This window comes from Aulostomus chinensis, chromosome 9, assembly GCF_037954235.1.
Source record: "Aulostomus chinensis isolate RoL2024-O1b breed Wild chromosome 9, RoL_Achi_v1.0, whole genome shotgun sequence".
NCBI lineage: Eukaryota > Metazoa > Chordata > Actinopteri > Syngnathiformes > Aulostomidae > Aulostomus > Aulostomus chinensis.
The window spans coordinates 8,456,710-8,471,804 of record NC_141328.1 but is presented as its reverse complement, the minus strand read 5'-3'; the positions used below and the strand labels follow the sequence as shown (position 1 = coordinate 8,471,804).

The following is a 15,095-nucleotide window of genomic DNA, read 5'->3' as shown; positions in this document are numbered from 1 at the left end:
AAAGAGAATTAATTGAAATCCTGGTTGTGCTCTACCGGCATACATTAGGGAACCTCACATCAGGAATTATTACGTTTTCTAAAATAATTTTATCATATAAATAAAATCATGCAACCCCAAATTAAACGTTCTTGGCAGATTACATTATTACAGCATACTGACAAGACAGATTTCAGAGGGCTATATATTTACTTTAATATATGCTGGGACCTAGAAGACGCTACAGTGTAGTGATATTAAAAGTTAACATCCAGATTCACAAATCAATATCTGCTACTTTATTACCTCGAGGAGTAAAAATTCAAATTTTGCAGTACATCAACATGGCCGTGGTTATTGTTATATTTATGTTGTTGTGGAGGTCACAGGTGCCTCCTTTATGGATGAGGTTGTTCCTATTCTGAGATGAGCAGATGTGGATCCTTTGTGTTCCATTTGAATCAGGCCGAGTGTCTGAGATGGGTTAGAATGTGTGTGATTTTTACACGCAGATGGAGACAGCAAAGAAAGCATACCACATGGCCTGCAAGGAGGAGAAGCTGGCTGCTACCCGAGAAGCCAACGGCAAGACTGAGGCTTCTGTCACACCAGACCAGCAGAAGAAACTCCACGAGAAAGTGGACAAATGCAAACAGGATGTGCAGAAGGTAAGAAATGCACAGAGAAACAAGTAGAGAGGTGGTTATTTCAGCCAGATGTAAAAAAAAAATAATCATAACTTAAGAACAATCTTGGGAGAAATTTGACTCACACACTCACACTTATATGTGCTGATATGTGCTAACAACGTTTTACAGATAAATACTTGCGTTCATGGGTTTTTATGTCACTTTTTGGATACATCGTTACTACATCCAAAAAGTGCATTTTCGCTGGTTCACAGTAGTGCTTAGCATAACCAGTTGAGCCAACTCACTCATGTGTCTCCGCACTCGTTCACAATAGCAATAAAGTGGAGCATTTGTAGTTTGTTTTAGCTCAAATCAAAGTGTTTACAGAGCACTGCATACAGTTGGATAAAGAAGATGTGGATTGTACCGGAGGTTGCCCTTGAGAGATTGTTAGCGGATTCTTTTTGACATTTTTGCTGTTTCTTGTAGTTGGTGACCAAGGAGCACCATTAGCTTTGAGCTAAATGTACCTTAATGGCTCTATCTTCATTCAGTTGTCACAAAGATATGAAGCAGCTGTGAGAAGATGTCTTTTTGAGCTCAATACGTGTATTTGTATGAACGTAAAAGTGAGTGGAGTACCACTCAAAGATTAGTTTCTTTACTAAAGACCAAAAATATCTACCAGCTGCTGTATGTCTATCACCTGCCAGCCATTTAAATGGCTGTTGGTTGGGTTAAGTGATGAGGCTTTTTTTAGATAGCTTACATTTTGAAAGCGCTTGAATGTGTCACATCTCTCATCTGAAATGAATTTAGGTTTAGAGGTGAAAAATCTTCAAGAACCTCAAAATGCAGTTGCTTTTATGTAACAATTAGATATAATCATGACCTGGATTGTAGCACCAGGTTGCACTGTAACACCAGACTCTCGATTTAATTTTAGTTTGAGCATACAGTATTTAATGGAGACCATTTACATGTAGTTTATCAAGTTATAAATAAGAATAAGCCAGCTAATAAAAGAAAGAACACAGCCCGACTATGCTGTTTGTTTGAATCTCCCATCTGTATGTTTTCTTTTCTGTCTCAGGCTAAAGAAAAGTACGAGAAGTCCCTGGAGGAGCTTAACAAGTGCACCCCACAGTACATGGAGAGCATGGAGCAGGTGTTTGACCAGTGCCAGCAGCATGAAGTCAAGAGGCTGACCTTCCTCAAGGAGGCCTTGCTGGACATCAAACGCCACCTTAACCTCACTGAAAACCCAAGGTTAGTCAGGCTGAAGCAACTGGCTTTGTTCCTTTCTAAACACCTGCTGGTTATAAATCTAAAGAGTGTCCAAAAAAAAAAAAAAAAAACCTCTTGGAGATCTAAACAGAGCTCTCACAGAGGAATGTAAGCACTGCACAGAAAGAATCCTGATATGTTGTGATTTTGGAGTCAGGTGGACCCAAACGCAAACATCAGCAGCACGCAAGCAGGCACCTGTATTACAAAGGAGGATTAGTGTGCTCGCAAGGTAACTTAAGGTTATGTGCTTTTCAGCTGCAGACCTAAACTGCTGCAGAGCCGATGCCCCTGCTTAACGAATACACAGACTTACATCAAATATCATCTGACTGAGATATTATAGTGTGGATTTTTTGAAATATCGCAACTTGTCATACATGAGCTTGCTATGAATGTGTCAAAGCAAAATGTAAGTCAGATTTCCCACAAAACCGGTTTTATTTAAATTGATCGTCTCACATTTCTCATTACCATGCAGGACCAATATGAAGAACATCAACTGGATTATCTGATATGTGATTTTCCACTCCTACGCAGATAATGTGATGTGTTTTGAAAGCTGGGCTTCTGAGTATCATGATTTTTTTTTTCATCTCAACCAGTCCTGCAGAGACTGTTTAAAGCAGCATATACTCATGCTTGTTGAACCTTTGCAAGAAAGCATATTTTTTAAAGGAATTTTACACATTTGCTTTAATTATTTTTTTGAATTTATTTTGAGTTTCTATGCAACAAAGGTTGCTTTTCAGAAACCCTCAGGTTTAAGAAGGTCATCTACAAAAAATTGTAGGTTTTTCAAGGCATTTTTAGATCTAAGTAGGTTAACGATGAAGCAGTGATACACACATTCACACACTGCAGTCTTTTTCCAACTCTTCCTCCATTGTTTGGCTTCAACGGCTGTGTTTTGGGGTTTTTTAGGCTGCTATTAGTCATCCGGTGTCTACGCCATTGTTTTTTTACTTGATGAGATCCGTGAATGAGTTTGTACCACTGTTGTGATCCAGTTTAGTCAGTTTGCACACAAGTACTTACATACTTATTTTGATATTTCAATTTGACAAAATATTAGTCAAGATCACAGTGAAAACAATGTTTATGTAATAGATGAGTTTGCCTTGATGTGTCACATTCATTACAGTTCCCTTCGTAGTTAAAGTCACACCTCTCAACCAGGCATGCAGTTCTCACGACACTAATTAATTGATGATTCGGTCAATGACGTTTCTGCCAAATTGAATTTTGTGAATGCCTGTCATATTCTGGGCTGTGTGATACAACACAGCTTTGACCCCCAGTAAGGTGATTTTCAGCCTGCCATCCTTGCTTTCCTTTGATTATTCCAGTTCCTATTTGGGGTATTGCACAGTAGTTTAGTCTGACTGCTCTCATAATTCACCTATAATGGAATTCATCACACCTTGACTTGAGGTGCATCATCCTAGCTGTGTTAGTTGAACGGGTGACAAGAAATCTGTTCATTCTTTTAACAGTACGAGGGATGACTTTCACCTCAAAGAATCTAATCATTTTTTGAGCTTGTTTTTACTTAAAAGCAGAGAAAGATGATGTTGTATTTATAGGAGCATCTCTCAGTAAGATTTGTCTCCAAATCACTGCCAGTATCTTTTTGCAAGACAAAATAATTATCATGTTAAGCATTTATTCTGAATGATTATAATTTTCTGCAAATATAATGAAACCCATAAATGACTGTTGAAAGACTGACAGATTTTTACATCTTCTAAGGAGATTGTTTTTCAGTACTGCAGGATTACACAAAAACTACTGAGTGTATGTAACCAAAAATTGATAAAGGGTTGTAGCATGAACTGAGGTAAATTATATTAGAACATTCTTATATTGGGTCTTGGTAGATAAGCGATGTCTTCTTCCATACTGCATCTATGTATGAACTAAACCCAGTGATAATGGTTTATCCTGTATTTTGGGTAGTAAAACTATGAGTTAAGTACCTCATTTCATCCACTGCAGTGAAAAAAAGTCATAACAGAAAGCAAATTCTGTCATTTCACCAAGCAGAGATTATTCAGGCCAAATACTTTAGCTGTTGGAGGCTCCAGCTAAACTCACAGGGGCACTTCAGTGTTACAATGACCCAATGTCTCAACCCAGAAACTGAACTCCACTGTAGGTTCTGTTGCCAAATTGGCAGCATTTCCAGGCCCCTTCTGGTGCTCTCTTTGTAACTGTTTTTTTTTTTTTTTCCTTTTCATTTTTCTCCCCTCAGCTATGCCACAATATACAGAGAACTTGAGCGCACCATCCTGGCTGCAAACACACAAGAGGACCTGAAGTGGTTCAGCAACAACCACGGTCCTGGGATGCATATGAACTGGCCTGCATTTGAGGTATAAACCATTCCACAAAAACACACAAAATAATTTCTTTTCATTTTAATCCAACACATATTAAGTATGTATAGTAACTGATGCTTTTGACTTTTGTTTGGTCAGGAATACAACCCAGATCAGGCTAGTGCTCCTCCAAAGAAGAAGAAACCAGACGGCGCCCCACCCACTCCAAGCACTGACCATGTAGCTCCACCTGGTGACCGTAGCAGGTTAGTTCAGGAGGTCATTTCAAACCCCTTATCAATCACATTAGAGCCACGCTTAAGGCATGAAGTTACATTCTAGAATTTTATAAAAGCGAGTGCTTTAATTTTTTAAAATGTTTATTATCAAGGGATATGGCCTATTGCGCAGTTGAAAAAAATATTTAGGATCATGTCAAATTTGGTAATCTTTTCTTTGCTGGTTTTTTGTTTTTGTTTTTGATTTCTTGTATTTTCTCTCTTCTCCAGTGTGAGCAGCTATGATAAGAACCAAGCGTACTCGACTGAGTGGTCTGATGATGAGCAACCTGCTACGTATTCTGGCAACGAAAATGGTGGTAATGGAAACTCGTTCGAAGATGATTCCAGCACCGGAAAAGGGGTCCGTGTGCGAGCTCTCTATGATTATGAGGGTCAGGAGCAGGATGAGCTCTCATTCAAAGCAGGTACTTATACAGAGATATGATGTTGTCTATGCAAATGCACTCTTGATGCACATAGATTACAGATTAATTAATCAAAGACCTGCCATTGGATAAGATTACAAGTGGTCAGACATTATTAACTTTGCTGTTATTTCTAGCTCCTTCCTCCAAAAGTCATTGCAGTGATTAGACATTAATAGCCACATGGAAAACAGATTACAGGCACTTAGCACCAATTAACTCCAGCTCTTTTGGAAATGGGCTGAAAGAGTGATTTAGAGCCCCGCGTCGTGATGCGTCACTACGTCAGAGTAAACTAAATAATGAAGACATCACAGCTGGGCATCTTTATCTTGATTCCGCCATTCTGCAACCAGTCGTTGCAGAAAGAAGAAAAGAGGAATAAGGTGGTACTAAATGATCCAATTGGGGTTTTTAAATACATTTCATACTTTGTGTGTCTTTAAGTGTCTTTTGTTCTTTTTCTAATACTTGTAATTCCCTTATTGGGGTTGAGCTTGGGTGAGTCCTATGTATTATTCAATGGGAATTTACGGTTTCATCAGTGTTGGAGGTAGAGGCTGTGTCCTGTTTATTCAAGGCCCAGGGCCAAAGATGGACTTGCAGGCAAAGTTTGGCATGCTTCAAGAGTCAGTTTTGAAGAAAAGAAAATAACAGGCCTGATAATTAAAAAATGACAAAATTTAAAAAGTTGTTCTATCAATCACAGCTGTCTTTTTTTGATGTAAAATTTTACTTTAGTATTCAAAACTATGAATTCTTTCTTCAGAATCAGTCATCAGTATGGCCTGCCTGAAGTAAGAAAAACTGGACAGGGATGCAGACAAAAGGCATTTTAAAAACACAGTGTGTGTCCCGCAGCGTGGAGTGGATTTTCATTTAAGATTTACCTTGACTATAATGCACAAGACTGCATGGTGAATAAGGAATAATTCTTCTTTCGCAGGGGATGAACTGACCAAGACTGAAGATGAAGATGAGCAAGGCTGGTGTAGAGGTCGTTTGGACAACGGCCAAGAGGGACTGTATCCGGCCAATTATGTTGAGCCAATTTAGTCAAGTTACTGGACAAGGACACGCCATTGGAGGCAGCTTGAACAGTCCCGTCCAATTGCACCGCACATAGCCAGAGACTTAAGAGCAACACATCCCTTGCCCAACAGATGCGCCAAGCAGTCTTGCCTAAATAAAAACTTAGTAACCTAAAAGACAATATATCAGTATAATATATTTTATCCAGCATTTGGGGTGGGTGGACATTTAGAAACAGGAGCAGCAGTTATTCCAGTATATACACTCAACTATAACACCAAGACAGTGCAGGAACACATTGCTTCTCTATGTAGCTGTATTTAACATATAATGCAGCTTATTTAAACTTGCAGTACACTGCAGTCTGTTCTCTTGTGAAAATGGGAGGATAATATAATCAGTTATACCCATTCAACAAAGACGAGCTTCTCTAACCTGCATTGTGTATATATGGTGTGATGCCATTTTTGTGTAGCTTTTTTAATGCTGTGTGTGACCAGTCGTCATTCATACATCAGGAATGCTGTGTAGTGTTAAAAGTACCACAAACAGTATCCTTTTTTTTTGTTTGTTTCGTTTCTTTTTTTGTGATTTGGTCCGACCTCTTATCCAGTGTGTGCAGTGCTATGTGTTCTAACTGTTTCTGAACGTGCATAGCAGCATGTGCTATGCAACAACTTGCATTCCATGAATCCTGCAGCCTTGTCAAGGCCGCAACTTTGATGCAACACTACAACTTCAAATGCAGAGTTCACTTTTTTTTTTTTTTTTTTGCATCACATGCTTCTGGACATGCACAACTCTGTTCTCACGAGAAGAAGCTCGATGATGAAAAACTTGATTTTATGTTTGTTCTGTTGACTTTTTTTTTCTTCTTAGCATCACAAACGCTTTGACAATATCATCCTCATGTAATCCACTCAGAGGAGACAGTTTCTGCAGAAGCTTTCATTCTTGGTTCAGTACCTTCAGGTCTAATTTTAATCACTCTTGCAAACAAGAAACACAAGTGATAACATTCTCTCAAAGTGATGTTGGATCAAGTCATCTTCTTGAGGTTGCTACTGCAGTATAAGCGGAGGGTTTGAACAATGCCTGTGCCGGCACTTTTCTTCCAGAACGAGGGGCCAATGGAGGCATGTCGATGCGTTACTGTGCAACAGACGGCTGTCTGAAGACCGAAGCCTCTTCAACAGAACATGAATGTACTAGTGTTTGGGCTTGGAAAAGGGCATGTTATCCAAACATGGTTCTCCACTGTTATTTAAAGCCCTACCTAGCAAAAAGCACTAGTTATGTGGCCCCTTTCCTTGCTGAGCCAAAGAATGACCCAATACCATCAAATATCTGTTTTCCCTCCATGCAATAACTTCACATGTCACATGTGAAACAGCTTCAGTGAAGATCTCAACTTGTAGCTGCTTGCTAGTTCACCCAAACTTCCTTTGTCTGCAAAACACGGCACAATGACACGGAGGGTACATTTGTCAGCAGTAGTGCACTACATGTAAGATGACTCTTACATAGTGCATTACAGTACATGTCTATTTTGACATCTTCTACATGCTGTTATGAAATTAAAAATGATTGAATTCGTCATATGATGATTAGTGAGGTATCTTGTCTTATCGTACGAGTTGCACCTAAATCTCTGTTAAAAATGATTAGCTGGGACGGATGCTATTTATTACGTAGTTGTCCTGAAGTTTTAAATTTCACTGGACCAACAGAAGTCAGATGTGTTTAGCTCTGTGTCTAGAACAGGATTTGACAGGTTTGGGTCTCACACATGAGGAGAAACACATCACCAGCTCACAAGTTGTGTCTTAGAGTAAAGCTGTCCAGCATAGCAAAAAGGACTCTTATCATCAAACTGTCCCATATCATCAATGCACACGTATCCACACACACACACACACACACACACACACACACACACACACACACACACACACACACACACACGCACGCCAACAAAAGAAAACAAAAAAACAGAACATATGCATTATACACACAATTCTCCCAAACATACGATCAGCATTACCAGGTTAATATTTTTGGGGAAAAAAAAACAAAAACATCTTCATCATCCAGTGTGTATGAGTTGTGTAAATGTATCAGGAAAAAAATATTTAAAAAAAATGCAAGTGACTGACTATTATGACAAAATGTAGTGTTATACATGTAAATGTGTTTCATTAAGATAACAGCAATGGAAAACATATTAAGTAATAGGTACCATATCGTATGGATTTCATTGCAATGGAATTGTCAGTGTATCATAAAAGCGTGACGTTAACCCACGCTGTCAGATTTGTATATGATGATGTAATTTAAAGATTATATTCTATTGTAACTGTACAACTGTGTTGAGTTGAAAATGAGACCTAACCATGTTGAGGCAGTAAAAAGGTGTATATGTAAATGCTTTTTTATGTTAATGATCTCTTCCTTATGCACACAGGGGACAGCAGCTCATGTTGTGGAAACCCTATATTAGCGGTATAGAAGATGTATGTTCATAGTTAGTGATGTACTTTTATCTCCTAACTGGTGTAGTGCCTGTTCATCTTGATGTAACAAGAAGTTAATTTAAATATGCATAAAGATGATTATGATCACAGATAATAATGATGATAGTGATGAAAAACCTGAATCAAATTTGTTGTGATGGTGTCAATATTGCAATATTGGTTTGAAAGGGAAACAAGTTTGTTGAAAAAAGGCTTCTGTGTGTTTTTTTTGGATGGACGGGGTACACGAGGTTGAGGGAGAGAGGACACTTGTTCGTAATCCACTGCTTTATTGAATATCCTGAAGACAAAACAAATGCAGAAATGTCAGGGGTATGGATTAAAGGCAGGTTTTGGCAAAACTATGTAAAAGGATAATTATTATTATCGATTCTGACAAAGAGGTCTTTTTTACTCTCACGTTCAAACCATTTTCCAAATGAGTACATGCAAACTAAAAGTAACTAAAATCCCAAACTCCCTTTTATCCGATGACAACTAATGTATGTAGGGATTTAGGGCCTTTTATTTAGTATTGATAATATGAATTATACATAAAGAAGCCCAGTGATGTATGTCTGAAACCTGGCTATTGCAACTGAATGTCGTTATTGGATGATTCGCAGGCAACTGTCCTGAGGTTTCTGGATGCTTCTGGTAAAAAGACACATTGATGTTGACACCAGCTTAATATTTACCATAAAAAAACTTAATTGTGTTCTCAATGCTTCTGGTAAAAAGACACATGATGAAGTGTTGGCTGTTCATCCAACAACAACTCCTTACATGAAGCAAATGAGCATATTTACCTGAAATGATGAAAAAAAAATTGAATCCTTGAAAATTTTCCCAGGTAGAAGAAGAAATATAAAAAAAAAACATTTGAACATGAGTCCTAAAGGTATTAAGACAATGATAAAAGCTTTAAGAATTAGAGAATAGTTCAACTAGGCAGGAGTGCATGTTTCAGTAGGCAGTCTATACAGTTGAAAGGAAACATCAAGTAAAATGAGAGAGCTTCCAGGTTTTTATTTCTACACGATGTCCAGCGTATCTTTGGTTACTCCTCAGCTCTTTCACCTCTGGCAGGCCAGTCATCCTCATCTTCATCATATAGGGTTGACAAACTGGTAGACCAGCCTGCGGGATACCTCAGGCTTTCGAATGATGCCTTTCTTGTAGTACTGGCGTATTGAGCGACTCAGTTTGTCATAGTTCATCGCTGGGCGGTTCTTCCTAATGCCCCATAGCCTGGCCACATGAGCGGAGTCTTCGATTTTGAAAATTCCTTTGGACAAAAGAAAATAGTTTTTAACTGGATGTTACTCCAGTTGCATGAGTATCCACTTTTCTGGTTTATCCTCGGCAAGGTTCCATCTTCACTTGAGAAAAGATCTTTATACACACCAGTAGCCACATAGCACCCACCTCCAATAAATACCCGATCACGTTGGCATGATTTTGACGGGAACACATCCCTTGAACTGTTGCAGCAGGCAGTCGACAGATCTAGTTGATTATTGTGAGTGAATACAAGTATATGCGTCTTACTTTCAGTTTCTGAATTAGCAGTTGTCATGTGTAAAGTGATGGAAGTCAATAAGTTTATAACTTTTGCAGTGAGTTATATTTTGCAGCTGTTAACTCGTGTTTGTCATGGCTAATATTCACTGCTGTTGTTAACCTAAGTAAGACACATCAGTTGATAGCAACATGGCCACTGTTTCAGTTCCAATATTTACTGATGTCAGATTAGAAATTCAGCATGCACAAGAGGAGAAGTAGAGATATCCGATATACGCAGGTAAAAGAAGACACTTAAGAATGAAGAGATGTTAACGTGATCTGTATTTACAGGGGATTTCATGCAATGAGTAGTAGTAGGCAAATAGGACTTTGAGAAATATTGGTTTTTTAAACATGTTAATATGAACTGTATATATTAATATGCTTGTCTGATCCAACAGTGAAAAAATAAATTGAGTGGTAGTCTATAACTGTAATGTTATTAAGACACAGGCCTTAAGCTGTTTACTAGGAACACATCTGAGATAGTATCTGTGGTTGAGAAGAAAGGATGGGCTGTTGTTTCTTTATGTATTTGATGTATTGTTTATATATTTGAAGTCCCTGCCCAGTCACCTCCAACACCTGTCCTGCCATCTACCTTCTCCACCTCAACTCAGTGACATGGCACCGCATTTGCAAAACCGCTTCAGACAGGTGTGGCATCATTGTGTGACAATCCAAGTGCAGACTCAAGCTTCATGGTGGGGTTGAGGCAATGGTGCTGTGACATGCCAATCAGCCAGTTGTCTTTGAAGGGAATGATTTTCAGCCCTCAACTTGACCACTCATAAATCGAATTGCCTAAGAGGTCGTCAGCCCAACTGATAACCCCATTCCTCAGGATCCCGTAGAGCCTGTTTGAAGGGATCACCTGGTAGAGCTGAAATGTGCCTGCAAATCTTGCTTGTCCAATCTGGAAGTAAGGTCCCTGTGCTCTGAGTAACATCTTTGATAATCCTCGGCTGTTGATGCTGTTTCTAGTGCAGGGTTTTCCAGTTTGTCTAACTCCAAATTGGGCTTGGCCACTTTCATATTACTGGTCACTGGCTTTTTTTTCTTTTTCTTTATATTGATGCCATTTTTTCCACGCAAAAACTGGCTGGCATAGATTTGTTAGTCCGAAGTGTGTTGAAATATGCACACAGTCCAAACAACACTTGGACACTTGGAATGATTCACAGTTTCTGTGAGATTAATCCAAGAGATAATTTAACTTTACTTGTGAGGCAGTCTGTTTTGTATGTGTCTGTTTTCTACCAGTTATATTCTGAAACAGACTTTTTTATAATTCATGAACTCAAATGTGTGATACAAGTAAATACTGCTCTCCAGTGTTCAGATATAATGTTGGCGAAGTGGTCAAGAGAGACACAGTTTGTGAAACTGTATGAAGACAGGATATTGCAGCAGTGAAACTCGCAGTATAACGTGTGAACAGTTTAGGCTTTGTGTTACATTAATGCTAAAACACCTCAGACCAACTATCTGTGTTTTGTGCCACTTTTGTCAAAAAAAAAATCTTGGGAAACCTCTTCTTGGTTCCTGCAGTTGGCTTCTGTCATTCAGTGGCTGACCAATCAAGCTCAGGGTGAAGACACTGGGGATTAGGAGGCGGGTGCTACGTAGAGAATCGCTCCAAATTGACAAAAATCTTTTTTTCTGGTGCTGAGGCACCTTGTCAAGGGTAAAATAAGCCATTAGAGAGCAGAACCCATGTATAAAACATGCTGTCCCCACTGAATTCTGAGGTGAACAAGAGCCACCTAGGTAAAGCCATGCCAACATGGGTGCAATGCCAAGTCTGACATGCTGTTAAACAGGCACAGTTGGCCATGCTCACCATCTTAAATTAGTTTGATAGCTTGCAAATGAGCACTTATCAGTACCAAAGTTATTTCAAAAGACACAAATAATAACAGATTATGCATCATACTTTTATTCAAAATTGCCTTATTTCTGTACCTTTCTCTTTGTTGAGCCAGCGGATGCAGCGGCTGTAGTTATTAGGCTTCAGGAGCAGCTCTCGGAGGAACTGCCACAAGTGGATGGGCTGGCCGGGGTAGTTACACATCACGTCTGACCAGGAGCCACAATCAGCTGGAACAATTTGGACGAAACACATTTTTGATGAAACTTTGTTTTTGTTTCAGCACTTCCATCAGCAAAAGCTATGAAGAAAAACTGTAAATATATTGAAATCTATCGCATTTACCTGACTTGCTAACCTCTGTTGGGGAGAGGTCCTTCAATGCTGCAGCTAAAGAAGACAAAAAAAGAGTCCACCTACAGTTTACACCAGATTGAAAGCTACTTGTTTACTCTTGACATTTCCTTCAGATCCAGCCGAGGTTAGTTATTAGAGTAGTTGTTCTTACCAGATTTCCAGATGTCGAGATGAGCATACAGCACATCTCCAAACTGTGAGGACCGTTGTCTGAAGTCTGCTTCTGTCATGGAGCACAGATCCCTCCCAGTCAGCTCCTGAAACATGGTGCTGATCTGTGGCAATCTGTACAGGTGTTCTGTCCACAAAAGCCACTTCTGAACATGCGTGCAGCTCCAGTCTAAGGGTTCTAAAAATGATCACAACAACAATGTATTTCGCTTCACACACCTTCCTCAGATGAAGAAATTCCAACAACTAAACCTTGTGCCGTATCGATTCTCGCTGTAGCATCCCCATACCAAAATGTATCAAACTGCAAAATTAAATTGTTTGGTTACTTCTAATTTATGTTGCTGTGAACACGACTTGTATGCCTCCACTAATCATGTGCCTCCTACCTATTTAGTTTAGTAATACATTTGCCTTTAAAGCAATATGATTACAAGGCCTCAATATAAATACTATTTCTAAGACATGAGGCTGATCCTCTGTCAACAGAACAGCATCTATGTTGATATGAGAGCAAACTAACTCATGACTTTTGTTGATACACTTGTATAACTATGTACATGTATCTGCAAAAATATGACATTAAACAGTTATACCTGGGTGTATGTTGAGCAGCTTGCAAGCCTTGTCGACATCCTTCAGCACTTCACCCACAACCATAGACTGCACCTGCTCCAGACAGCGTTCCTCCACTTGACCCTGCATCTCAGAGGGAGGATTCTGGAGTTGGCTTTGCACAGCTGGGCTCAGCTCTGGAGTTCTAGAGGTGGGAACAGCTGGAGCAGTGGCCTCTGTTGTTTTTAGCACCCAGGAGTTCTCTTCATTACCTAATTTGTTGTAGCATGGAGGGAAAACCTCTGGCCTGTTGTGCTCAGGAAGTCCCAACAGACTGTGGGGTGGTTTGATGTCCTTTGCGTCATCCAGCCAGGCCGACCTGGCGTCAGTGTGGGGGCTGATGTAGAGGGGCGAATGCTCTGAGATGCCCATCTGTTCACAACCTGGACTCCCCATACCCAACTTCCTTAAATGCTGAGAAAGAAAACCACTCTGTTGTTAGTGTCATAATGGATTGGATCCTATGTGACATTTTGGTCTGTGGAAATACATTTGTAAATGCCGCCCAATTTTTAAACAGTGACAAACCTAAAGTCAACTTGACATTTTCTGTGTTTACTTTGCAGGGATGCACAGTGAAATAAGTAATCAGTCTTTACAGCTTTGCCAACTGGAGCTGTTGTGACAATTAAATTCAGCTGGGTTAGTCTTTCAGTGTTTTGATTATATATACAAACCATTTTTTCATGCTATGAAATTCATAACCGTAACTTTATTGTTGTGAAAAGTATATATCAATTACAAAACTAATCGGATTGCTTCAGAGAAGAGGATAGGCTGCTATTGAAATATCAAAATGCCAACAGTGCCTTTTCAAAGAAAATAACAAAATATCAGACCCCGAGATAAATATCAAAATAACTGCAAAAAAAAGGGAGGGACACGTATAATATGTGGATAAGAGGTGAGTAGTTGAAGCCTATTTGTCATGGAGTGAGTAAGAGAACAGCTCACCAGGCTGGGAGTGGTGCTGTTTATCAGTGCTAATTTGATAAAATTGTGTTTTACACACATCGATTAAAGAAAAAAAAGAAAGAAAAAAAAAGGGCTGTTACAACTGGCAGTGACCAAACTGAAATGATACTTCTATGATTCTAAGTGTATTTCTGTGAGACAAAGCAGTCCTTAGAGGCTGAATAACTTTTTCCCTCTTCAGTATGACTTCTTTCCAAAATAACCCCACAAATAAAGTATGTAACTGATAGAAAATATTTGGCCTGTGTGACCTGCAATGTTTATGGTGACATTTGGCTGTCAGAGGCGTTTAAAAAAAAAAAAAAAAACTACCGAGGGGATTTTCACAAATCATTGATTGGTTTTTCATTTTAACTGTGAGATAATCAGATAACTGAAACAATGTTCAGAGGCCAGAGTGGGTGACAACACACATACACACAGATTTGGTTAAACAATGAAATTTATTTTTATCCTCACGGCCACAATTTTTTCTCCTCCAATACAATTTTCTTTCATAGGAACATAGACAAATTAACTTGCAAATATTTAAGTATCCAAGTCGAAAGACATTCGTTTTGCTTTTTGACACTCCAAGTGCAGGAGTGTTTAGGTTGAGATGTTCTTTTGTACGGTCTACACTGTTGTTTTTTTTTTTGTTGCTCACAGTTCAAACATCTGGCAGCAGTAAAAACTTGCTCTTCAAGGTTTCCCTTTCTTAAGTAAATAAAAGTTTTTTTTAATCTCTCTCTTGCTCTCTCTTTCCATGTGTGTGTGTGTGTGTGTGTGTGTGTGTGTGTCTACATGTGCATGCGTGTGTGAGTGTACGCATGCCTGTGTGTGAGCACTTTCTTATTCTGTTTTTGCAGCATGCTCATTCAAACATGGCTCTAAATCTGCAGAATTAGTTAGTTTCCACTCCTATTTACAGCATACAAACTGATAAGACAGGAGGTTCATCAATAGGGAATGCAGTAAGTGAATATGTGCAAGGCCTTCCATACATACCACTTTACTTTGGTCACGATACGATAGTATCACAATATCCTAGTATCACCATATCCAGATATATTGTGAAAATCTACATAGTTC

General features: G+C 39.1%; 2 protein-coding genes across 3 annotated transcripts in view; one reads left to right on the top strand and one right to left on the bottom strand.

Moving 5' to 3' along the window:
* pacsin1a (protein kinase C and casein kinase substrate in neurons 1a) overlaps positions 1-7,901 on the top strand; it is a 35,716-nt gene extending 27,815 nt beyond the window's left edge. For both annotated transcript variants that reach the window (XM_086213535.1, XM_086213536.1), the window contains 6 exons: positions 492-647; positions 1,705-1,880; positions 4,153-4,273; positions 4,379-4,485; positions 4,729-4,925; positions 5,872-7,901. In XM_086213535.1, coding sequence (XP_086069661.1) covers positions 492-647; positions 1,705-1,880; positions 4,153-4,273; positions 4,379-4,485; positions 4,729-4,925; positions 5,872-5,981 — 867 coding nt within the window. In that variant the 3' untranslated portion in view covers positions 5,982-7,901. The remainder of the gene's footprint in view (positions 1-491; positions 648-1,704; positions 1,881-4,152; positions 4,274-4,378; positions 4,486-4,728; positions 4,926-5,871) is intronic.
* Positions 7,902-9,164: 1,263 nt separating this feature from the next.
* On the bottom strand, positions 9,165-13,446 carry LOC147255680 (SAM pointed domain-containing Ets transcription factor-like). Its single transcript, XM_086213537.1, has 5 exons — positions 13,031-13,446; positions 12,415-12,612; positions 12,252-12,296; positions 12,002-12,136; positions 9,165-9,758 (listed from the first exon to the last, which is right to left on the bottom strand). The coding sequence occupies exons 1-5, from the start codon at positions 13,443-13,445 to the stop codon at positions 9,580-9,582; spliced, it is 972 nt and encodes a 323-aa protein (XP_086069663.1). The 5' UTR covers position 13,446; the 3' UTR covers positions 9,165-9,579.
* Positions 13,447-15,095: the final 1,649 nt, after the last annotated feature.